Source organism: Camelus bactrianus, chromosome 2, assembly GCF_048773025.1.
Source record: "Camelus bactrianus isolate YW-2024 breed Bactrian camel chromosome 2, ASM4877302v1, whole genome shotgun sequence".
NCBI lineage: Eukaryota > Metazoa > Chordata > Mammalia > Artiodactyla > Camelidae > Camelus > Camelus bactrianus.
Window position 1 is genome coordinate 72,895,911 of NC_133540.1, and position 27,590 is coordinate 72,923,500.

The window sequence follows — 27,590 nt, forward strand, 5'->3', positions numbered from 1 at the left end:
AAAAACAGCATGATGAAATAGATAAGAATGAATTCAGGAAGAGAATGGAGAACCTTAATAGTTAGTCTCTCCCTGTCTCTCTTTTTCTCTTTCTCTTTCTGTTTGTTTTCAACTATGAAACAATTATTAGTCTTCTCACATATTATTATTTAACTCTTCATTCTACTGATGAGGAAACAAAGTAGGAGACATTATAACTTCCCCAAAGGCACTAGTATGCAAATGTAAGAGGTGAGATTCTATCTAAAGTCCATGTGATATAATAGCTTATGCTCTTAAACACTTTGCAATGCTGCTTCTTGGTTATGAGACTACTATAATACTTCATATATTATAGTCAACAAAAATTTTAATTAAAGAATTGATTACAGAAAACAATATAGGGAATAAATGATGAGAGAGAAAAGAAAGATTTTAGAGATTTAGTGACACATTGGCCAAGAAGAAAGCTGTAAGCTTCGGTATTTAGGAAAATGGTGGTGAAAATAACACTTAGCTATTTGGGGAGAGGGAATATTAGTACTAAGAAGCACCATTCATAAACACATTGAATGTGAAGGAGGGTGACATACCAGGAACCTCCCCGAGGTACCAAAATCCTCAAATGCTCAGGTTCCTCATAAAAAATATGTAGTATTTGCATGAAACCTACCCACATCTTCCTGTATACTTTAAATCATCCCTAGACCACCCATATTACCTAATACAGTGTAAATGCTATGTAAATAGTTGCCAGCAAATGGCAAATTCAAGTTCTGTTTTTTGGAAATTTCAAGATTTTTTTCCCCCCGAAAATGTTCACTCATACATGGTTGGTTGAATCCTTGGATGCTGAACCCATGGATGTGGAGGGCTGGCTGTATTTAAGAAGAGAGATGATCAGCAAGTGAAGAGAAGGGGCCAGAGAGGTGGTGCTTTCTTCCATTCACCAATTATCTCCCATCTTTTCATTTCAAAATTGTATTTTTTTAAAGAATGACTGTTCCAATTTATAACCTTCCTTTTCTCATCATAATTTTCATCCAAAATCTATTAGAATTCTGGAATCCCACCTATCCTGTCACTATATTAATTTGTTCTTTTCTAAAATCAAGGACTTCATTTTTAATCTACTCCCACAAACTCTTCATTGTCCTTTCTTCTATAGAAAATTTGACTATGACAACCCTTTCCTTTTCATTTAAGAATATTCTCCCCTTTACCCCCACTCTTTTGATCTTTTTTTCACCAGATCTATATTTTTTAATTTTTTAAATGTATTTTAATTTTTTTTTAGTTGAAGTATAGTCAGTTTACAATGGTTTGTCAATTTCTGGTTTACAGCATAATATTTCAGTCAAACATACACATACATATATTCCTTTTCATATTCTTTCTCATTATAGGTTACTAAAAGATACTGAATATAGTTCCCTCTGCTATTCAGTAGAAACTTGTTGTTTAGCTATTTTATACATAGTAGTTAGTACCTGCGAATCTCAAACTGCCCAGATCTATGCTTTTTTGGAGAGGCAGCATAAATGGTGGTTAAGAGTATGTGCTCTGAAGCTCTGAATGCTTTGGCTATTCAAAATCCTAGCTTCAAAATATCTAACCACTGTGAATTTCAACTTCCTTACCTATGAAATACAGATGATAATAAGAACACTATTATCACAGGGCTGTTAGGAAGATAAAATGGGATAATATTTGTAAAAGACAATAATAATGGCTGACACACTATAAGCCCTATATAAATGTTAGCTAATTATTTTATAAGTCTGCTTCTTTGCATACCTTACCTCTGTTCTCTTCTTCAGACTCACTTATTTCTATGCTTCTCTCTTAACCTTCGCTTCACAAATCACAGAATGATAATGAATTACATCAGCATTTAAGCATATCTGAGCAAATAAATGCACAAATGCGTACCTTTAGGCATGGCTTTTATCATAGCCTCTTCTGTGTTGATGACTTATTCACAAGTCATACAAATAAGCCACTTGGATAAGACACTAGTAGCTCAAATCCAACATAAATCAAATCAAGCTGATGATTTTGTCTCCAGAGCTAGAACTTTGAAATTTCTCCTTAATGTTGGGCAGTGCCATTCCTTCCACTCCCCAGGTTTATAATATCAGGACAATTTTTCATGTGTTTTCTCCTCAATCCCTATACAAAATCAGTCATGTATCTCTTCATTTCAACCACAACGTTCAGTTCCCTCTCTTTTTCTAGATACCTCTTGACTCTGCTCCACTCCACACCTTCATTACCTTAAACCTGGGTCACTCTAAGTTGATCTTTATCCCCTCAATAATCTACTCCGGAAAATCCTGCATGTTGACCACAAAAGGATTTCTAGCCAGGACTGCTACTTTCAGGCAAAAAATCAGCAGGAAATTAACTAAACCTCTTGGCCTCTTCATTTAACAATGAAACCGTTCAGGGAGTATTGCCCCTTTCTTAAAACAGAATGGTACAGAGCCCTTCTGGCACATGCACAGATGAATGTGTCAGAACAAGCAGCTAGTTTCTGTTTTTTTAACTAATGTTGTAAGACTATGTCATTCTCTTGGTGGTCCTCTGCACCAGCACAGCAAAGTGCTCAGGATCTCTGTGTAGAAATCTACTTTTGACTTGGTTCCTTCTCTTTGGGATGTTGGCTAGTATATTAGTTTTCTAGGGCTGCCATAACAAAACACAAGAGACTGGGAGGTTCACATAACAAAGATTAATTTTCTCAGAGTCCTGGAGCCCAGAAGTTAAATGTTAAGGTGTTGGGAAGTTTGATTTCTCCTTTGTTTACATGTGACCATCTTCTCTCTGTGTGTTTACATGGTCTTGTCTCTGTGCCAGCTTTTATTTTTACTACAAGGACACGAGTCATACCAGATGAGGGCCCCATCCTCATGATTTCATGTAACCGTAATTACTCCTTCAAAGGCCCTGTCTCCAAATACAGTCACACTGGGGTTAGAGCTTCAGTATATGGATTTGGGGGGCTATCTCTTGAACTGTGTTTGACACCAATATAAACTTCAGTCTCTAAGTTCAATTTTATTTTCTGAATCCAAGAAACTTGTATACCTCTCTTTTGGGAGCAAGTCCTGTCTTCTTTCTTTCCTTCTATCCTTCCTTTCCTCCTCTTTCCATTGTTTCTTTTTGTAGCCTAAGAAATTGTTATTCAGTCAATATTTGTGGAAAAAACTGAACAGAAGATTGTGAGTTTCTGTACAAACTGAATTAAGAGGCCTATAAAATAAAATACTAATAACCTAATATTAAATTTAAAAAATAAATACAAAGCCCAAGCAGTTAGTCAATTTAAAAAAAAATCCTCTTAAGAAATGGAGGCTCAATTAAAATACAATATAAAATACCTCATTTTAAAAATTTTTCCCATTTAGATTTTGAATACAGGCATGACTCTCTTTTATTCTAAAATATCACCTATCACAAGCCAAGTAACAATGGTTAATACTTACTAACTGATAAGTTCCTTTATTCATCCAGATTTCTTACTATGTTGAACTTTTACTTCCAAACCTCTTAGGACAAAGTCCATTTGAACTTGTCCTAATGAAGAGTAAAATAAAGATCTGAATTTTCCTGTTTTTATTTTCCTATGTGGCATCCTACAATCAGTGTTACTTTAAAAGAAATATTTTGTGTACATTTTAAAATATCAACACTATTTTAAAAATTGTCACTTTTCACAATGATTTATCATTACTGAGTATTCATTTCATTCATATTACTTACCTAACAAATACATAGCACACTTGTGAGAAAAAAAGCTATGATCGTTTTTGTTCTAATGTTTTGTTTTAATTTTCAGAGCACAGTATAAGGAACATTTCTAAGAGGTTTGACATAGTAATAGTTGCTAAATTGATCAATATCTCTATGATGTCTACAAAACTCTGTTAAAGATAATAAACATAGTCACACGTATCTATCTGGGAAAAAAAAATAGATACAGAATTAGCAGAGTTACTACTTCTCAAACACAAACAGTAGAGTACCTGTCCCTGCCCATGTCTCACGCTCAGAAATTATACAGAAAACACTTCCATGAAGCTTGTGGCAGGTTGTCAACTTGACTCACTTAGTTAGTAAAAACCTCACCGAAGTTTATAATCAGGAAAACAGTTGTTAAACTACCATGAACAGCTACAGGTGTTAAGGAAAATAATTCTCATTATAATGAGATAAACGAGGTTTCCTTAATTAAAGCTAAATGCTTGACTATTATTCCATGACCAAGAATTCAGTTTGCGGGGGAAGCCTGATGAGCTGAGAGACTGGATATCTGAAGCACTGGTAGAAAAGCACCTTTTCTCTTGGGCTGTGATTTACAATGAAAAGAGTATGTCGGGGGTAGGGAGGAAGGGGAAAGAACCGGGAAATCCTAAGTCCTGCGTGAGGAGATATTTTGTAAGATTTAAAGTGGAGCCCAGGTCACTCTTGCTGTGTTTCGTCAAACAAACCAGGAATTCCCTTAAGGTAGTAAAAATATATGAAATGTCTGAAGGGTAATATAAAAGGCAGGGAGAGGTGGGTTGTTAAAAGGTAATCTATTCCTTGTATTACCACTAAGAGGGAGAAAGATCAGTGCATGGGCAACAAAGGTGAAAGAGCCAAAAAGCAGGCAGGAACAGTAAACTAAGTGAATCTAGTGAGGAAAGCAGGTACGAGACGACAACAGGATACCGAGAAGGACTCAGAAGGAAGACTGAATGCAGACATATGGCCACATGTGCCTCTAATGAGCATGCCTGAATGTCTGGCAAGGTCATAAGGATCTTTTAATAAGGCCAGATCTAATCTGCCGGGAAAGAAACAAATAGATGACAACTACAAACTTAGGGCCTTTACTTTTTGGACCTATTTTTAAGAGACTTTTCAACCCTGCCTCTCAACCACAACACATACAATATACATATTCAACAACCTCCAACAAAACCTACATACCTGTGCACATGCACCCGCACGTGTGGATGTGCACACACACATGGGTGGTATCCTGGTAGCTCATCAATTCTCTAATATTGCAATATTCTAAAATCCATACTTGAATTACTATATTGTGTGACTATCTTTCAACAATAATTCCTGCATTTGCTGTACATGTAGACATTATCTGTAGGATTTTTGCTCCCAAAAATCAGTACCAACAGTTTCTTTGCCTGTGGTTCGCAGAGTTATATATATCCACAGCAATTTTAAGTGCCTTTTTGCCCTCTGTTAATTACTAAAAAATTGTTTCCTTTTCTGAAGTTTTCTTGATGGAAGAAGTATAGTGTTGGTAGGTACTAAACAATTTGCCAGTAAGACAGATAGTCTTGAATGTCAACTAAGTAAAGAGAAATGTCCAAAAGAAACAATTCAAGAATATTTACAGGTTGCAATTATCTCTCCAGTGGCAGTTACATTTGACATAGCCTCAGCCAAGGAAATTTCTAAAGTCCTTAAATAAAAGAATATTTTTCAAGAATGTGTAGTGAATTAGGAAGCATTATAATATTACAAAACGGGCTTTAGGTTTCAAAAGCAGTAGAGGTATACTGGGACATAGCACTTCCAGCAGATACTGAATTAGACCACACTCTATCTATAACCATGTGTCCAAACCACGGTAGATGATCCAAGAGTTAAATGAAACAAAGCAATAGGCTGACTGCCAGTTTTTTGGAAAGCCCTAAATAAGAAATAAATATCATAATATAATTAAGGTAACCATAAATTATAATTAAATTTCATCCTAGATTACGTTATTAAAACAATGTTTTAAATCATAAGTGGTAAATCTAGACAAAGTGCCACCTTGAGGGAAAGCAGAATTATTTAGGGAAAGAGGGAGATGAATTAAAATCATATGTTGGCTGCAAACAAAAGCTAAGAAAAAGCACTTCTGTAACACAGAATTCCTTGCAAGAAAATAATTTTAAAAAAGACTTGTTTCAGCAAACATTTATTAATATTTGTTAAAAACAAAATTTTGGAAAAATTATAAAATCTAAAGACAGGTGCTATATTTGGACATATTATTTATTCAGTGATATCAATCTAAAATTTACTATAAAATCATGCAATTTCATCATTGGTTTAGCAGTACTTAGAAATTCTGTGAACCAGCAAAATAATCTCTGCAACATAACTGGGGCTCAAGGGCCAGACTTCAGCTCTGGAGAATGCAAGAAATAGGAACACCAAAATCACAGGCCAGTTCTAGGGGAAATAAGAAGCATGTATGTGCTATGAAGCCAGAATCAAATCTCAATCTGGGTAAGAAGTTTAAAAGTAGTATTAAAATAAGTTTTTGAAAAGTGGGGAGGACAGGGGAGCAAAGGGAACTAATATTTACTTAGACCTTTCCTTGTCAGACACAATTTAAATCTAATCTTCACAATAAAATTTATAAGAATTTTTATCCTCTTTTTCTCCATGTGGAAACATAACGCTCCTCAAAGAAAGTGAATAAAACAGAATAAATATTGAGGAATTGTTGTAGATCTAAGTAAGATGTGACTTCAGGTTTGCCTCATGGCAAATCCATGATCTTTCTTTCACTAGTGGTTCTCAGACTTTGTGATAGTAAAGTAACAACTAATACACATTGAGCATTTGCTATGTGTCCAACTGTTCCATCCATTTTAAGCATATTAACACATTTAATATTGTCCACAAACCTAAGTGATATGTTAGTATTATTATCTGCAGGGTTGGTTTAACTTGCCTAGGGTCACTCAGCTAGTAAGTAAAGAGATGGGATTTAGACCCTATGTTTTGGCTCCTTAATCTAATTCTCTTAACCACACAGTGCCTCCTTTTGATACATTAATCACCTCTCTCTGAAGGAGTATGGAATGACTGGCTGAGAACAAAAACAAAATCTGGCCTGCTGCCTTTTTTTGTAAATAAAATTTTATGGGATTCTAGCTATGTTCATTGGTTTAGGTCATATAGCTGCTTTCTTACTACAACTTACTTGAGCTGTTGCAATCCTGACTACATGGCCAGGACTTTACAGTAAAAGTTTGTTAATCCATAATGAAGATTATGGATAACAGTATTTGTCTATTTTTCAGGTAAGTGAATAAAATCTTTCATGATAATTCATTCTTCTTTTTAAACTCAACTCCTCTTACTTACAGAAGCCCATCTAATCAAAGAGAACAAGATAGATATATCTATTTTCACATGTATTTGTCATAAATATAATTGGAGTTCTTTTTATTCAATTAATAGCTAGTCCGCTATAAAGAACGCATTTTACTTTAAAAGACAATACAGCAAATAATCTATTTAAAACTATAATATTTGAACCAGGAAACATCCATATTTCTGTAAGTAAATTCACACTAAAAGTCAATTCTAATTTTCTGAAGTTGTCATTTTTATCAAGGTTAAAACGAAATGGTTAAGGAATAACTGTCCTCCATCTTAATGAGTCACTAGATGCAAAAACATTTTTGTTCATCTGTAAACATGTGAATACTTTAAGGTTTCTGTTACTCCTAAGCAATTGCCTTAGGTTGTCTAAATTTGTAACATGATCTTTTATAAAGTCAGTGATTAAAAATAGGCATTTTTCACTGTAGTTAAATATACCTTTGTCTCTGATTTTTCAAACAAAAACCACAATTTTAGTAAAGATGTGTCTCCAAGCAACACAATTGCAAGGCTTTCTTCAGGACCGCTTGCTTAAGTGGCTGTCTGCTCTCTCCTTCCCTCCCCCACCAGAAGCACTGAACGCTCTAAGCATGCCTCAGAGATCCTGCAGGGTGTGTATCTGCTATGTTGCAGCCTGAAATTCTTGTCATATTTAGCCCATCAAATTACACAATGGTATGTGAGTTGTATTACAACTGAGACATTATTGCTGGATTCATGAAGAAAATTAAAAGTTAGACATGCATAGCAAAACCATATTAGTGGTTATTTGATTAATTATTGAATATGATTATAACACAAATAACCACAGCACTCAGGTACAATGAGGGTGGTACTTATTGTTAATACTGTAGGTTGCAGTTTGTTTTTAACAGGCATATTATGTAAGTACACATACCAGAGGAGGATTCTCTAGTTTCTCACCTTAATCCCACTTCATTTTCAGTTTGACATCAAATAAGTATCAGAAGATATACCAACGGCAAAGCAGTAGGCAAAATACTCCTGCAACTTTCCCAGGAAGAGAAATACAGAGGAAAACAACATTGTAGAGGATGGAGTTGGACAGGGAGCCAGAGTACAAATAATTCGGGAAGGCTGAGTTAAGGTAACATTAAACATATATAATAAAATACCATGTATATGCAATGATTTTGACAGAAACATCTAAGAAAATATACTGTAATATAAAATAAATAATATCTACAAAGCCCCTCTTTAACTGCACGTATCTATCCCTCTCCCACCCACTACTTCTACACAGGTAATCTCACCTGGAATATTATGTTTACTATCCCCATACTTTTTAATATAAATTCTTTAATAATATATTATTTAGCTTTGCAAATATTTTGAAACTCCATATTCTGTATGAATTTATCTGTGAATTGGGTTTTGAGTTCAAAATATTCTTTTTGGGACATGATGATTCGTGAACTTAAAGCATTCTATTACATGAATATACCCAGAGGGACAGTAATTTGGTACAAACAGTTTGGAAAATCTTTGATATTATCTAGCAGAATATGCCCTTACTTAGTAATTCAACTTCTAAAAGAGATTAACACTTTGCCCAAAGTCATATGGATCTAGTGAGAGTTGATATTCATATTTGAGCAGTCCGTCTTAGCACAGGCTAGTATATTGTGATCACTATAGCAGATTGCCTCTGCAGTATAAAAAATAATTTTAAGTAATATAAACAACACTCTTTAAAAGAAAAATAATACATCAATATGGATGGCACTCATGTAAGATAAATTTTTGGTCATTATTTTAATTAACCTGATAAAATTTCTAATATCCTTCCAAAACTCAGACATATCTTGCTTTAAAACATATTTTAAAAATTCTTTCAGGGCATGTATTATTCATTTTCATATCTTCAAATTCAGAGACTAATGCTTTGTAAAGAAATAAACCAATAATTTAATAACTGAGAACAAGCTGGGGATACTATTTCTATTCTAGGCTTTAGCTATGTAAATTAACACTTTGAATAGGTTTTTTACATATTGAAATTTCTAAAGCCTAGGTAATATGTTTTTGGAATTAATCAATGGATTGCCAAATCCCTTGACTGTTTATCTTTTCTTTTCTTATCATACTTCTTAGCATCATTTCTTAAGTTGGCTTTCTTAAAGCAATGTTTTCTCTTGGCTTCTTGATATTACACTCTTAGTGTTCTTTCCTTTTCATTGGTCACATTTTTTCCTGATTTTCTGATCATTAAATATTGGAGCATCTCGCTCAGGTTTTAGGTACAAACTCACTTTTCCATAGATTTAAATAAAATCCATATAATCATGAATACTCAATCTGTATTTCCAGCCCTGATATTTCTGAATTTGTAGCCATATTAATTCAAATTTCCATTTGACATATACACTTGCATGTCTAAATAAACATCTTAATCTCAACCTGGCCAAAAGAAAACTCTTGTTTCCTGTATGTCTCACACAGGTTACTCCTCTCCTAGTCTTTCCAGTCCCAGGAAATGGCAATAATGTCTGCCCATTACTCAAAGGACAGCCCTCAGTTACCCCTTCTTTTTCTCTATCACCACTTGATTCCAATTCACAGCAATGACTGTTGACATTACTTCCAAAACACATCACACATCTTTTTTCTGTCTCAACCTCTACTACCATGGTATGTCACCATTATTCCTCAACTGGAGAAACCTGTCATATATATAGAGCGAGAGAGAGAAAGAGAGAGAGAGGGAATGCACATAGGAAATTCAATTGGCATATATTAGTTCTTCAGTAAAGAAATATCAGGTCAAATGTGCTAGCACAGTTGAATACCCAGAAAAGCATAAATGGCAATAATACTTCAATTTTTAGTTCCAGCTAGTATAGCCTTTATTTACAAATTTAATATTAAAATATTATTCAGTAAATACAGCACATTGTCCTATTAAAAACATTTACCGATATATTTCCAAGTGTTTGGCAAATCTCAAATATTTTCTGCCTTGCTTAACACAATCAGTAATAATTAAAAATTATTAATTAAAAATAAATAAAAATTCAAGGGTATTTACCTCACACTCTCACTGTGCTAATCTGTTATATACATTTTATTGTTTAATTGTCCAAATAATTCTAAAAGATAGTTAATAATGTTGGATATGATGAAATAGAGACTCAAATACCTTAACTTGCAGCAACTAGTGGCCGAAGTGAGAATCACACCTAGATCTCAGTAATTTTAAACACCTGAAATTGTTACCATTCTAATATATGTCCTCCAGTGGGACTTTGTGAGTGAAACGGGGCTAAAGATTGGGCAATACTTTTTTTCTACCTTCTCTAATCTCTCCCAGAGGACTGTTGAAAGTTAAGGTTGCTTACATAGTAAAAGAGTCATGGAAATACACTTTCCTCCCTATCTTATGTTTCCAGATCAAGTTTTATAGTCTCATTAAAAAGCCAGACCTCCTATGGGCAGAATATTCTTATTCAGAAACCTATCCATTCTCAGTAAGTCTACAGTTATGCCATTATCTAGGCTAGCGGTTTCCTCAGGGAGTATATACTCAATCTTTTTATGTGCTATATTGTTGATCTTTTTAACTTATGTTATTCTAAAATTGAGAAGAAAATTAAGCTCTAATAACAATTTGTAAGAACTGATAACAGTGCTCTAACTTAGTCTATAAGTGGTCATAGCTCACATACAGGCCTCCCAAGGGAAGAAGAGAAATTCCACATAATGGAAGCATTGACAGTGGTGCTATCAGTTATATGATGACACTTCCTGTGTTGTTATATTAAGTATATAATTTCACAAGCGTTGATAAAAATCTAAATTTATGCAAAAACTATACCAATTCAGATGTAAACATCTGAATAATGCATTTTATTATCTTAGAAATTTATTTAGTAGATGTAGAGGTATTCTGAGAGATGAAAAATAGTGCTGCAGGGTACCTGGTTCAGCCACCCTCTGTTGAAGGTTTTAGGGAAGGTCTCACAGATGCTCTCAACCACATAATTTAAACTTTAAAAGATTAAAGTGGTTGTCCATCAGCTATTTCAAGCTAGAGAAGGGCTTCTCTTGAAGAGATTTGTGGATGTGGCTTTGCCTAATGGAGTGAATCCCTAATAAGGTTCACAATAGATCTAAAAAGAATAAAAGAATTTAAGAGAACTCTTTTCATAGAAACACTTCGCAGTTCAGAATTAAAGAAAGACAATACAAAATTAAAAGAGGACTTTGGAGAACAATGATGACAAGCACAAATAAGAATGAGAAAACTTATTCAGCTTCAAACATGTGCTAACTTTATAAGAAAGGAAAGGATAATTTGAAGGGTAGAACCAAGAGTAAAGAGGATGTAACTAAAAGCCATGTAGAATTATTCCCGGGCTTTGAGTCCAAATCAAGGAACTACTAACCTATGCATTAGTTCCAGGGTCTTCAAATGGAGAACTGTACTTTGGTTGCTACACTAAAGGTGTATCTACAACTGTACATGTTTTGCATAACGAGATTCTGTACTTTGAGCCAATGAGGTAATAGAATGATACTTTGGGTGGTCTTGGAAGGTGGTAAGTGTCCTTTGGACTGTAAGAAATACATCCCTGGGGGCCAAAGGTGGAATACTGTACTTTGGGTAAAAAGGGTCACAATGTTCCTCACCTCGTGGTATCCAGGCTTTCTATAGTGCTCTCCCACCTGAAACAAGGTTGGTCTTTACAACCAATAAATTTCACAAAAGTGATGGTATGTTACTCTTGAGACTAGGTTATAAAAGACATCATTCACTTTGTCTTATTCTCTCTCTTGGATTGCATACTCTGGGGGAAGCCAGGTGCTATGTCACTCAGTGAAGATGTTCACGTGGTGAGGCACTGAGACTCTGACCACCGGTAGTGAAAAACTGAATCCTCCTGGCACATTCTGTTAATCCTCAAGCCCAAACTTTCTTGACTGCAATCGTGGCTGACATCTTGAGTGTAACTCTATGAAAGGCCTTCAGCCAGAAGCAGTGTGTAAACTGCTCTCAAATTCCTAACCACAAAAACTATGAGACAGCAGATGTTTGTTTGAGTCTACTAGATAATTTTCTATGAATCAATACATAATTTTATTATAACCTTATATCTTTGTATCCTTCAACCTCACTAAATTCACTTATTATTCCTATTAGGTTTATTATTACCTTTTTTGCAGATTCCTTAGAGATGTCTATATAAACAAACATGTATCTGCTGATAGAGATAGTTTTACCTTTTCTTTCCAGTATTTATGCTTTTTATGTTTTATCTGGTTTATTTCTATTTGGGACATCCAGCACAATGTTCATTACAAGTGGAGAAAGTGGACTTTTTTGCCTTGCTAATAATATTAGCCAGAAACTTCAGTTTTGCATCATTAAATATGGATCTTAACTGCAGGAACAGAAGTTCCTTTCTACTACTAATGTGCTGAGTTTTTCTCTTTTTTAACCATAAATTGATGTTTGATTTTTTTCAAATGTGTTTTATTCACCTATTAATATGACCATACATCTTTTTTCTTTTAATTTATTAGTATAGTGAATTGAACTAATTTTTTTGTTCTTTTTAAAATTGAAGTATAGTCAATTTATAATGTGTTAGTTTCTGGTGTACAGCATAGTGACTCAATTATATACATATTCCTTTTCATATTTTTTTAAATATAGGTTATTACAAGATATTAAATATAGCTCCCTGAGCTATACAGTATGACCTTGTGGTTTATCTATTTAATACATAGTAGTTGGTATCTGCAAATCCCAAACTCTCAATTTATCTCTCCCCACGCCCTTCTCCCCCTGGTAACCATAATGCATTGATTGGTTTTTGAATGTTAAACAAACCTTGTATTCTTGCAATAGGCCCAACTAGGTCATTATATGTTTATATATTGCTGACTTTTATTTACTAATTTTAAGACTTTTGCATTTATGTATACATATTGGAGGAATTTTTTCTATAATTTCCTTTTTTATGAAGATTTTGACAAATTATTATAATAGGCCTATGCTGGCCACATCGAACAAACTAAGAAGCATATTCTGCTCCTTTACTTCCTGAACTATTTTGCATATTAGTCTTAAGTCTTTTTTAAATATTTGACAGAAAGCACCGGTGAAAGCTCCTGGACTTGGATTTTCTATATTGGGATTTTTTTTTCTTTTTTTCTCTTTCTAATAATAAAATATATTTCTTTAATAGAAATTGGAATATTCTGATTTTTAATTTCTTCTTATGTCACCATGGAAAGTTGTACTTACCAAGGGATTTGTGATTTCCATCTATATTGTCATATTTATTGCCATACTGCTTTTTATAACATTCCCTTGTTATCCTTTTTATGTCCGTAAGATTTGTAGTGATTATTCCTCCCTCAATTCATCGCTGATATTAGTAATTTGTGTTCTTATTTTCTTCAGTGTTTTTCTTCTACAGTTTTTTTTTTTAACTTTCCAAAGAACCAGTTTGTGCAGTTTCTAAATTTTCTGTTAGTTGTATGTTTTCATTTTCATTAATTTTCTTCTTTATATTTATTTTTATTACTTCCTTTAGGTTTAATTTGCCCTTTATTTTTCTAGCTTTTTAAGAAGAAAATTAGATTATTAATTATTTATTATTTGAATTATAAACTTTTACAGGTATAAATTTCCCTCCAAGCATGGCTTCATCTATAACCACAAATTCTGATTTGTTGTATTATTTTTATCATCTCATTTGAAACACTTTAAAATTTCCTTGAGGTTTCTAAATTGATCCATTGGTTATGTAGAAGTTTGTTGTTTAATTTCCAAGTAGTTGATGTTTTTTTAGTTCTTCCTAGTTAAACCATTCTTGATTTCTAATTTAATTCCATTGTTCTCAAAAAATGTATTCCATAGATGCCTATCTTTGAAATTTATTGAGACATTTTTATGACCCAGCATATACTCCTGTCTTGATGTTTCATATGCACTGCAAAGATTGTACAATTCTGTTATATAAAAGTAAGTTAGTCATTATTGAAGAAGTTAATAATGTTCAAATCTTCTGAAATTTTGCTTAATAATAAATATAGTTCCCTGAACTATACATTATGACCTTGTTGTTTATCTCATTTTCTTAATTTTGTTCCCCCTTCTTTGGAGATCAGTTGCTATTACAACTTTATAAAAGAAAGTCTTCTTGGTCAGTTACCATATAGTACAAACAAATTTTTTAATAAGATAATAACAAAAAGAGAACAGAGAAAACTGAAAGGAAACATTAGAACAGAAACTATTTCTGTAGATAATACACTAAATATTTTCTTTTCTAGATAATGGAATTATGAAAAAAATTAACAAAAGCGGAAGAAAAAAATGTACATAGTTCCTCCTTGCTATAGTCACTTTTTTATAAAATCATTAATACTAAAAGGTAAAGTGACAATAGAATTTCTTTTGGCCCAAATCCAGTATTTATTATTTTTTTTAATAAAGGAGTTGATGCTTGTAGTTGTAATACCAACTGATCTCCAAAGAAGGGGAACAAAATTAGGAGTATGAGATTCCATACAGATTATTAACACTTGACCCATCTCAGGAATTAAAATCTAAGATGTCAACAGAGCACCATTAGGAAAAATCTCAAATAAAAGCATTTTCTAGTGTGACACACTAAACCCATTAATTACTTTTTTATCTTAAAAATAAAATAATTGGGATCTTCTGTGGCTAAAATTTTATCAGACACAAAAGTGGACTACTATACGTCATAAAAATAAGATAACAGAAATAAACAATATTTTTTATATTAAAAAGGTATTATTAATCTAAAATGAGCAGTTGGAATTAAATTTGGTAATGAAATATGTTGTTGTTTTAAAACTCTTGGCTTAGAGAATATTTCAGTTTTCTTTACCAGCACCTATTATGCATATCTTATTACTAGAACACTTGTCTATGCTAATCATATACTAATAATTGCTTTTCTTGCTGACTGTAAAGAGTAAGACCCCTGGTCCCTGAATGGGCTTAACAAACAGATGTAATTATTGCTCATTTTACATCAGCTTTAAAAGTCAATTCTCTTCAGTTTCTTCAAATACTCTTTAATGAAGAAAAACAGATGTAAATGTAAAAACAATCTGAATATATTCTGAATATTGACTCTATAGTGCATATCACTAACTATTTTTAAATTATAAAACTAAGTACCGTCAAAAAGCCCCTTGACACTTTGTCAGTTCTTCCTACTTCTCTTTTACTTGTATTGGACAATTTTATAAAATTAAAATCCAGACCAAAGAGAGAGGTAGAAAACTGAATAGCTGAATGTTACAGACTTTGAGATTAATATATTTTAATTTAACAGCTGTTATTAAGTTGCCTTGTTCAAAGAGGTTCAGACTGCATGTCAAGCAAAAGATTGGGGAGATTTGGCAAGTGCAGAAAAAAATGCTAATGCTGTCAATATAGAAACCATATAGTCAGGTGTATAGTGGTGTACTGTTAAATATTTAACAGCTCACCAAAAATTAAAAGCCCTACCTTGTATCGTTTGCCAATTTCTGTGGCATAATACTCCCATGTGGCTGATTTCAAGCTACCAAAATGCCAAAAATGAATCTACAATTGGATAGCTGTTACATAGTATTTCCAAGATATACATCCAATAGATGTAAATAAGCTCACAAGTGTGGCTAATAGTAAAATATAGTAAAATAAATTGGAAATGTAAAGTATTGAGTATTGACTATCCTTTTAAAAATGTAATTTGGGACATTTAAAATATATATAATTTAAGTTTTTTATGCCTGTGTTTAACTGCCAGATCATCAAATTCCTGAAATTCTAACAGTGATCAAGTATACGCACACAACTCCTACACACCACTGCATAGATTCTAGACACAGAGATTACCCCAGCGACATAAGCTGGTAAGGGATGCAGAGATCTCTGCCAATTTTCAACTTAACAACTGATCAGAACACATGACTGGATGCCCTCAGCAGTTATGACAATCATTTCTCTTAAATGCTCTTCTCTCTGCCTGATTCTATTCTGGCCTCTAGTGGTAGCTGCTAATGTCATTACTATCATCAGTGTTACAATGATCATCATTGTAAGGGAGCCATAATACTAATCATACTTAATAGTTATATTTTTCTGTTCTCACATTATTTACTAATATCTCTTATCAATAACAAGAAATCAATTAAATGATAACGGCATATAATAAAAAGTCACTGAACTGGGAGTCAGGAATCTCAGGCTGTTGTCCTGAATTCACACCCACTCGAGGAAAATCATTTAAAATTTCTGTCCCCTCACTTTGTATCTTTGAGATAATACTGTATACACTTTTTATAGAAATCCTTCAAAGAAAATAACTTGTAACTACAAAAAATATATATATATATATATATATATATATATATATATATAACACACTTGAATCCTAAAGAATGGCTGATTCCTGGACATAAAGATGAAAGACTCCACTGTACATTTTCCTGACTTGCTCATCATCTAACAGCACAAGCTGCAAGAGGGCAGCTGTATTTAATGGGCAAAATCAGTCAAACATTCAGATAAAGTTTTACTAGATTAATTGTTATTGGGACAAAAATGAGTAAATAAACTACTTTTATGGTATCACACAGAAGCTCAGTATCATTAAGGTGAAGTCCATTTAATAGGTCTCTCAATAGCTTTATAGTAACATATAAACATACGTAATAGCTGCTGCCCATTTCTCTTTACCTGACTTTTCCCAGGCTTGGTATCATTTTTTTTTCTTTTTAGATTCCTCTGCAGAATCTTAGAATTTTTGAGCTGAAGAGTACCTTATAAACTGGAGCTACAAACTCTTCATTTGACGTATGAGAAAAACTAAGCTCCATGAGGATGCGTGAGCCCTGCCCCAAGTTATACAATTACTGACATAAGTTGGGACTAACTAGGTCTACAGACTTCCCTTTCTACCAGCACTGAAAGACATTAATCTTAGAGAAAACCATTACCTCTTGAAGAACTCTCTTCATCTTTAATAATAAGGTCTTGACGGCTGTGCAGTCCTGTAACATCAGTCTGAATGGCAGAGAATCTAAGCCTCCGTTTTCCTCCACACCTTGCAGGGGCCAATCTGCAGATGGACTGCTGGGCATTCGGCTCACATGGGAAAACCTGGCTTCCTGATCATTGTCTTTTGTTAATTTCAGGGACAGGTTCCTAACAAGACAAAAAATGAACAAAAATTACTATACAGCATATTTCAGAGCAGTATTTTCCAAGCTGTTGATCAATGTCAGTAGTGAGCTAGAAAGATTTAAGATTTTCTTTATGACTCTCTTTATCTCCTCATATTAATCTTTGAAAATTCTGAAACCTTTGTCGAAATTATGGAATGGGTCAATTGTATACGTAGTGGTAAGATTCAATGACAATCACTGCTACAGAATTTTTTTCGCCAACTAGAACTTCTATTAAATATGGTAACAATGTTTACACTTTATTACACATGATAAGTGTTTACATTTTTAACTTTTAAAAATGCTGAAAGTCAAAAGAAATCACTGAAAGAAATTTTATATAGAGATTTTACAAAAATATGCTTAAAAATTAACTGGGAAGAAAAAATTATGAAACCAAAACTTGAGATAAAATAATTTTTGTTATTTTAATTTACCTAATCAAACAATGACCATTTCCGGATTGACTAGTATGCACAGGATTTTATGTGAAAATAGTGAAATAAATGTGAAATGCAGAACTCCATATGTAATTAGCATGCTTATCAAATAATCATTAAAATTTTAGCATAGTAATGTATGAAAAAACATATTTATTTTGTTCTACTTGATAATGAACAATTATTATCATTATTATTATTTTCTTTATTAAAATTGCTAACTTTGGTTATTTTGGTGGTGTTTCCAGGCTGTAAAATACATAAAAGATTCATTTCTTATTTCATCTACAAATGCTTTTGGTATAAGTGGTGACTCACAGTTTGGAACTATAGGCCAAAATTAACAGTTCAAGAATATCTGTTATTTTTATAGATTTTTCTCTTTCTTTTAACCTAACATATGACATTTATAGTAATAGGGGCCTCAGGGAATATCATTTGTTCAGTCATAAGTATTGTTTTTCAACAATTATTTTTAAATAATGCATTTTAAAAACAATTTAACATGCTTAGATTGAATGTATATATACAGAAAAGATATTAAGATTAATAATTTTCCAAACACATCTATCAGGCAGATCTAAAAAAAGTATGAAAAGAGGAGCTTAAGAAAATAATCATTTTTCATGTGTTTGTCTAAATTTGTTTCCATTTGTTAAAACCAAGGGGCCTACACAATAATGACAATTAACATTATAACATAGCTCAGGATATTTATGAAATAATAGTTTAGGATTTATGCTCAATTTCTATAGGTTCTATGTATATTATTTACTGAATTATATGACAAGGTCACTTGGCAACCTAAATTGAGAAAAAACAGAGTTGCCTTGGAGCCAGCCACCAACGTCAGGCAATGATGCGAATAAAAAAATATATATATCTTCAGTTAATTTTATCCATCTGATTATTCACTAATACTATAATTTAATTTATAAAGTATTGGATAATTAGTAAAGAAAACACATTTTTTGCATCACACCATTGTTCACTTGTCTTCACATTGATTACCATTGTCTTTTGAAGTGATAAGATAGTAAATACTATCCCCACCTTACATTTATAATTAAATAATAGATAAACAGCCATAGCTAACATCTTTTGAGGACTGACTATGGGGCAAGTACTGTGCTAACCATTTCATGTGTGCTAATTCATTCAAACATTGAACAAGACTAATAGGTAGATATAATGAGTATCTTAATTTTATATACCAGGAAAGAGACCCAGACAGGTAACTTTTCTAAGTTAAATAGCTATTAAGAAGTAGACCTAAGAGGATTCAACCTAAGTACATAAGCAAGATAAGACTTTTTCCCCTACTAACCATATTGTGTGCAAATATATAATAATTAATATATCTCAGGTAGTCCTGTAAGGCCTTTACATATGCTAAGCCATTTAATACTCATAACAACTCTTTGAGGTATTATAATCTCCACTTCACAGCTGAGGGATTTGAGTCTCAAAGAGGTTAAGTTACATGCTGATGGGGAAAGAGCAAACAAGGGACAGAGCTGAGATTTGAATGCAGGCAGTGCACTCAAGCTCTAAATCACTACAAGATGCTGCATCTCATGTGAAAAATAAGCAAGCAAATGAACAAAAACAGAAATTGAAAAACAAGTCGTACCTACAATTACACCAAGAATCATTTATATTTTCACTTTTAAAATATATCTGATATGACTGATTCATTTTAATTACACACAACTTGTAGTGAACTATAAAGTTATTCTTAAAGGTTTTTTATTTTCTTTTAGTGTCTTTCATGCTATTTTCTCTAAGACCAAGAAGAATAAAATGAAATATAAAAATTAGAATTCATGTTATGTGTAACAGCATTTTAGTTATAATAAAATTTTTAAAGATTTACCAGGTTTCAGTTGTGAACAAGCCTGGTGTCTGGCACATATTAGGCTGACTCAGTAAATAATTGTATAACTGAAGTGGAATAAATGAATACAATAATGAGTGAGTGAACAAAACATAATTCTTTGCAATAATCTATACCTACAGTTCTCATTTGTACACAGGAAATTTTCTGCACGGTGGATTGTTATGTATTGCAGGACTGCCAACCACAGCTTGAAATTTCCCAGCACTCTTACAATAAAATAATTAAACTAACAGTTTTATAATCCCTTTTAATTAGGTTGCTGCTTCTTTGAACCTGTTTGTCCAATCATGTATCTAAACATCAATAAAGACTGGAAAATCTTTCAGAAACCACACCAGTGTGAAGTCCTATGATTAATTTCCAGAAATTACTGAGGTTCTGAGGATTACTGCTTAACATTTACACGTGGAAGGATCATTGCCATCTCAGATAGTAAGAAGTGGCCATATGCAAAAATGTATTTAGAATATAAAATTAGCCATTTGTTTTATACTTCAAAGGTTCGGATCCATTCTTAATTCCAACAAGAGAGAGAATGATGGTATTACTTCACAGTTATGGGAAACATCCACATTGTGTACAGCAGAGCAATAGTAGCTGATGTTACAGAGATTAATAGGATTTTGTCACTGACCTCAAGAGGCTCACCACGATTATTAACTTCTCAGTAATTGATACTGAAAAATAACAACTAATATTCTTTCACATACAAAAACCAAATCCATTTATCTTGAAACATTTTATTTCTATGTGAAAAACAGTGGGCTACAGTAATCAAAACCATTCTTAATTGGTTGGTGCCTGGGGTTTACAATTGTTAAATATTTTGAATATCAGTGTTTTTAATAATAGACTATGAATGGGCCAAAAATACTCCTGCATCTCTGGACAAGTTCACCTAAAAAAAAAAAAAATCCATGTAATTGACAAGAAAAGGAGCAAAGTCTCTGATATGAGGTCGTAGTTCTTCTAGCACAGACAACCTGTAAAAAGGCCAGGAGGGCAGAGCTAGGATCAGGTGCTCTCTTCTTGCATCAGCAGAGCTCATGAGATAATACAAGTCATGTACTTTAGAATGTATAGCTCTCTGTCTCCCAACACTATGAATTATTATTGTTTCTGAAGAAGCATGCTTTATATCAAAAAAGATAGTCCCTTAACTCCACACACGCACACACACAAAGGGTAAGATACTGAGGCCCCACACAGTGGTTCATTAATCACCATAACTACCGCAAACAAAAAACAAAGACAATGTAATCTCCACTGAGCACATTCATATACACTTTACCCTGTCTGTGTCAACTCCACAAGTCTTTGGTAGAATTGCTCAGTAATATTTGTACTTGCCTTGTTGCTTATAAATGCTACCCAAGTCTTTATAATTTAAAATTTAGTAACATTTAGATAAAGTCGCACTGAGATTTGTGAATTTTTCTCACTCCATAAGTATCAAAATAATAAAGCTTTTGAGTAAAATTAACAGCAAAACTCATGACCATTACATTAAATATATTCTTGAAAGTTTCACCTTGAGAAACTAGAGAGTTGTAATTGGTATTTGAAACATTTGACTATGCTTCAATAAAATTTTAAAAAAAATAAAAATAAAACATTTGACTTAAACTACTATGGTAAATTGGCTCTGCATTTTTGTCACTCGGATCCCTTGTGTGAAAGGAATTTTCTAGCAAGCTACTTCAAAAGTTCTGCTGCAATTCTATTTTTAGTATGACAGACAAGCTTAATGGGAAAATATATATCTTGACATAAACCATAGAGTGATTAAAGAATTTTTCCTTACCAGGAAGAAAAAATGAAAGTATTTTCCTGATTTTTTTTCTCATTTGGTTATAACTGGCCCTATCATTTTAATAGTGAGAAATTTTCTTCCCACCCACATTTATTCTTCAAATCACTTGGAAACTTCCCAATATAATGGCCCAAATGACTAACAAAATACAAAATCATGCCAGTTACAAAGGATTGATGCTATTATCTGTCATAGGAACTACTTATTTAGTGCACTGACACCTTTCCTTACAGTGAGTATCTGTGGCCATAAGGGATCTCAGTGATTTGCATTTTATAATGTGGCTATGATTTCTGAAGTAGATTTCCAAGGAGTGAAAAGCAAAAGTAATCTCTATTTGTCCAGCATAATAAATGCATATGCATACAACTGCCTTCCAAAGCTTCATAAGTAAATTTGCAGAAAATAATGCTATGTTTTAAGAAGCCTTACTTTGGGAAACTTATTGTCATTTAAACCTCATTTCAAAAAGGGCCAGGTCATTTATGGCAAATTAAATCTTAGCTTTGAAGACTTCAAAGACAGGCACAAAGGTATGAACCTGTATTAATGAACTGGCTTCCCAGAACCTAATAAAACTGTCTGTTTAAGGAACTAACTATAAAAAGTCTATTGTTGATGAATAAACTATGCATTTGCTCATGGTCTCTTTCAAAATAGATCGTTTATATGAAAGTGTCATTTTAGGGGAAAAAAAACAACTTGTTATTGGTCTGTGCTTCACAGTCCTGCAATCCTTGCAGCTGCCCAGCCGTGAAACTGAAGAAAGAACCCAAAGTCAGCGACAGAGACATTAGTGATTTATTGGACAGGGAATATTACAAGTTAGAAGCAAAGGTCCTGGAGAAACACCCCACCGTGTACTACCGATGGCAGGCAGGACACAGCAGTGATGTTTGCTACCTGGGGGAGGAGGCTATCAGTTATAGGGGGCATGACACTAGAAGGGCTCGTAGGTTGCCAGATGACTGCTGGAGCACGCCTCTCACAGCTCTGAGTTAGCACCTGTCGTGAGGGCTGCTGTTGCCTGTTGATGAGGGAACATACTGGATCCATTCTGGTCCAAAGGCTAAAATAATCTTTAGCTGGGGGTTGGCCAAGCATGCAGGTAGTTATTGGTTAAACTGTCAGCTTAGGAAGAGGAGGCAATCATGAACATAAGGTAAGGGTGAGGAAGGGTCAGATTGGACAGGGGATGGACAGACAGCATGACAGCAGCCATCTTATGGGGCTTGTATCCGAAATTATTTCATAATTTCATATTTAGCTGTACTTTTGGCAGGGATGAAATAAATATCCATCCTTCCACAGTAGTATAGTAGTGGTTATAAGAACTGGGTGACATTGACATGTAAATTCATATCATTTTACATTGAGATGAATTCACATGTGAGAAGGATTATGCTACTAGCTGAACTGATAGGTAGAGCAAAGGCAAAATATGGGGAAAGACCAGATAAAATCCTTACGTCTTAACAAAACCAAAAAGGTTAACTAGCAACTGTTTACCTCACATACCTCATCTTATAACAACTGCTTCCTAGTTTTTTGAGTTCCAATTACACTGTCCTTCATTCAGGCACTGAAATGTGCCAAGCTCCATTCTGCCTCAGGAACTTTGCACGTGTTTTTCTATCTGCATGAAAAAGCATTGCTTATCCACCTTCAGGTCTCATTTTAAAATACATCACTTCATCAGGAAACCTCCTTTGCATCTAGTACTCCACCCTTCAAACATAGGCCAGTTCCTCTTTTCCATGCTGTGCCTTCCTTTATAGCATTTATCCCAGATGCAGTGTAAAAAAATAATTTGAGGAGACCCTTGAGAACACATTGGACTAAGCTGTCCTACACTCTACCTCGTGTTCTAAATGCAGCGAAACACTGGATAAATTATAATCATGTTTATTTTTAAACATATTGTAGTACAGGAGGAAAAGACAGAAAAATTTCCAGGCGCCAAAGGGCAAAATTAAAACAGCAATAGTTATATGAGTTGCCACTGTGGTGGTTTCAGGGTGTTGAACTTGGATACAGCCTGTAAAAGCAAGCTGGAGTTTTCATGTTTATGCAGACACAAAAGAGTACCTGCCACTGACAAAGAAGCTGTGCAATGCTAGGAGAGATGAGACTTCCAAACTTAAAAAAACTCTGAAAAAATCAATCTGATCTACTTGTGAATTAACTGCCTGCTACAACAACTCTTCTTTCTCTAAAGAAAGACAGTAAAATACAGACTCTCAAAAATATGTAAGCCACAATGTCTGGCAAATGAATAGATATGCAAAGCAGCAGAAAACAATCCATAGACACTATGAGATGACCCTTATATGGGAATTAGCAGACAAGGATTTTAAGCAGCTATGATAAATATGTTCAAAGTCTTAAAAGAAAAAGTGAACACAATGAATAAATAGATGTTTACTCTCATCAGAGAAATAAAAACTATTAAAAAATAACTAAAATGGAAACTCAATTCTAGAATTAATTGATATAATTTCTGAATGGAAAAAATTATTATAGCAGGTATTGTTGGCTGCTTGTCCCTATTCACTCATACTACCTTCCTGACTCTTTAAAACAAAAGCAAACAAAACCAAAACACTCTGTAATTTGTTCAAATGCTGGCTCTCCTATGGCTCCAAGAAATGACAGGCAATCTGGTGGGAATCTTCAAGGAACTGTTTCCTCTCTGGTAAAAGGAGACCCACAGAAAAGAGATGGCCATCTTTCCTGTACATATTTTGGCTTGATGTACTACTTGGAACTATTGGTGTACTCTGCAAACAGGCAAAAACTCAGCTGTGGGAAAACCAAAAAGCAAAAAAGTTGGGTAGGCCTGCCTCCATATAATGTCACTATTTCTCTCAGTTATTCAACACTAGAGACTTGCTATCTCTAGATTTCTTGTTAGAGAAGATAACATATTTTTTGACTGTTTAATGAACTTTGAGTTAGGTTTTTCTCTAACTTGAAGCAGAAAGCATTCTAACTAGTATCACCACTAAATTATAAATTCCAATAAGAACAGTAAATCTAGAAATAACAGCAGGATAACAAGTTAATTGTGTATTTGTTTAATGACTATATTTGAGACTAGCAATTCAAAGGAAATATGAATAGCGCTTATTTTTCTTGTTCATTAATGTATCCACAAAACCTTGCACAATTGTATGCAATGCTCATATCAAAAGAATAATCAAATTTAGTGCTAGCAAAAGCATTATAGGTCTAGTTTAACATTCCTATTTAATATATAAGGAGCTCAAACTTAAATTTATTTTCTAAGGATCTAAGCTAGAAGGTGTGGAATCCTGGTCTCCTGACTTCTAGTCCAGCGCTCTTTTCTCCATATTGCATCATCTTTTAATAGGGTTAAAATTTAAAATATACTTGCATTTATCTATGCTATTTTCACTGAAGCTGAAATAGTGAAATGTTAGGTTATAATCGCAGGGAATTACAAAGGACTGCTACTCCCTAGAAAAGTTAGAATTTCCTTCTTGGAAATTTTCAAGAAAGTAGATATTCTATGAGTGTAAACCTGCTCATACAAACTTCGAAAGTAGTTGTTTAGCCTTGAAAAGAAAAGACTGAGTTGATTGTCTTTGTTCAGCAACTTTTCACTATGCCATTAATGTCATGCATAGTTTTCCCTTTCATTCTCTACTTTTGTTTTCACATGTGATTTAAGATCCAGTTTAAGGATCATTTCACTTAGGAAAAGAACTAGAATGAATGAATGCAGGGATGAAAATACAATAAAGTTCAGGAAACAATGATTCAAATTATTGTTTTAAAAATCCCATGTGCGTACATTCATATAAAGATATACACCAAAATCTTTGTGCACATTTATACATCTTTCATTTTGTAATTACTCACTTAATTGTAGATACTGTAAGTTTTAAGTATGCTATGATTGAATTAATAGTATATTTGGTTTTCTTTCCCAGAGCACTCAAGCCGTCAGAAAGTTAAGGGCACAGAATCAACAAAAACATTTTATACAGATGGAGATCAAATTTTTATTTATTTTTCCCTGATATTGTACAAGTGATTCTCAATTTAGAAAAACTCATAGACTGGCTGGTCTTCCTGTGTCTAACAGATATCAACCAAAAGTTTTTAAAAATCTTAAATTTCTTCTTTCTAGTTTCCCAGGCAATTCATCATACAAACAACGTCAATTCTCTGATATGTTTGCAGACTCTTATATTCAACATTTTCCTTATACATATCTCTTTTTGGGGGGAGTCAGGAAAAATTTCCCACCCTCTCATCCAGCACACCATGGAAGTGATTATATTTGGAAAATTCTGAACTATAGAAGGAAAACAAATTAAAGTTGAATAAAATCTGATTTTTGAGGAATAATTATCTCACTATGACACTAAAGAACTTTTTAAAACTGTTCAATTTCATTGTAGTAAATTGTTGCTAAATTTACTTTCAAATGCATGTATAAAGATGAAAATCATCTAAAAATGGGAAAGAGTTTTACTGTATTATTTTATTCTAGTTAATGTCTTGATTGTGGTAGTATTCTATAAGTGTATTTTAGATACAAGGCAATTTTTATAGTTATCTATGATACACATTTTATAGTTACCTACTAGAGTACTTACACATTATAATTAATTTGAAGTATTTTTAGTGGAAGAAATACACAGGAAAAGTTATTATTTAATTTATATTTGCCTTTAAAAGTAATCTTTTCTAAAGTCACAAACTCAAGCTCTAATATGACTTGCCTTATAATTAAACTTTTTTCTTTTTTAAAATAAAATTCTTTTCAACAAGTTTCATGTTTGTAGTATAACAGAATAAAAACGTATAAGCCATCATTTTTAGAGATGTAAATTGTGTTTTTGAAAGTAATTTTTTTCCCAGTGCTATTTGTTACCTGCCCTCTTCCCTTCAATACGAGGATCGTAAGTCACAAAAGTACCAAGGTCTTGCTTCAGATCCACATCATGTAGGGAATTTGATTCATCTTTCAGAACCAAACTACCACCATAAACCTTATCCTATTTCATTATTGCATAATATATTTAGAACCTGACGTTATTTTAAGAACTTGTGTGCAAAATTTTCCTTTTATGACCATTTAAGGAGAACACATCATGGGCTTTTTAATATAATTTACAAGAATGTTTATTTAAAAAGTTACTGTATACTTGCTTGCAATAATTTGCATATATCAGAAACTTCTTAGAAAATAAAACAAAAATATAGAATGTCTTTAATTTGCCTCTAAGAATTTAAGTAACCTTTATAAAATGCAATTTTTAAAAAATATAAGCAGCAAAGGTCAATTACAATAAAGTTCTGATACATACCATTGAAGATATGCTAAAATTTATACAATCTACAGTCAATTACCTAGTTTTAAAAGATTTTTCTATGCCCTTTACCTTTTAAAAGTATTCAAAATTCTTAACAATCTAAGTGTAATAAGTGTTAGCCATGAAAGTATAATCCAGGAAGTAGTGCTTCCAAACAGAAAATCAATTGTTGCCCTGTAACTTGACATAAAGGAAATACCTAAAATTATTAGCATAATACACAGAGGCAAGGAAACTGTAAAACCTCCAACATTTTCTGAAGCTAAAAGACTTGGAGATTATGACTTTGAGTAAATTTTTAGAGCCACAACTTTACCAATTTGAGAAAAATTAGTAAAACCTACATCAAGCTTATCAACAAAATTTCCCAGATTCTGTTCTTGAAGTGAATAACAAAAGGCACTGTGATGGTTTATATTCAATTTCAACTAGAAAAATAAGATTTTCCACATTACACAAAATCAAGTATTTCCAAATACCTTGACAAACTTACACATACACAAAAATCGCCTGGCTTACTACTCATATATGGATTCCAGGACTGTATCTCCAGCCCACTGGGTCATACTCTTGTCTTGCTAGCTTTAGCAAGACAAACAAATCATGTAGTGCAATAGCAGAATAGGTTAGACATATCTTATCATGCTTACTCGCCATAATTTTCCCCAGGATACATATGAGTTTTGACATCATGTGGCTAATTTATACTT

At 33.1% G+C, this 27,590-nt stretch overlaps 1 protein-coding gene across 9 annotated transcripts in view; it reads right to left on the reverse strand.

Moving 5' to 3' along the window:
- Window positions 1-27,590, reverse strand: part of CCSER1 (coiled-coil serine rich protein 1) — a 1,108,361-nt gene that overhangs the window by 692,502 nt on the left and 388,269 nt on the right. For all 9 annotated transcript variants that reach the window (XM_074343893.1, XM_074343839.1, XM_074343854.1 and 6 more), the window contains one exon: window positions 17,152-17,359. In XM_074343893.1, coding sequence (XP_074199994.1) covers window positions 17,152-17,359 — 208 coding nt within the window. The remainder of the gene's footprint in view (window positions 1-17,151; window positions 17,360-27,590) is intronic.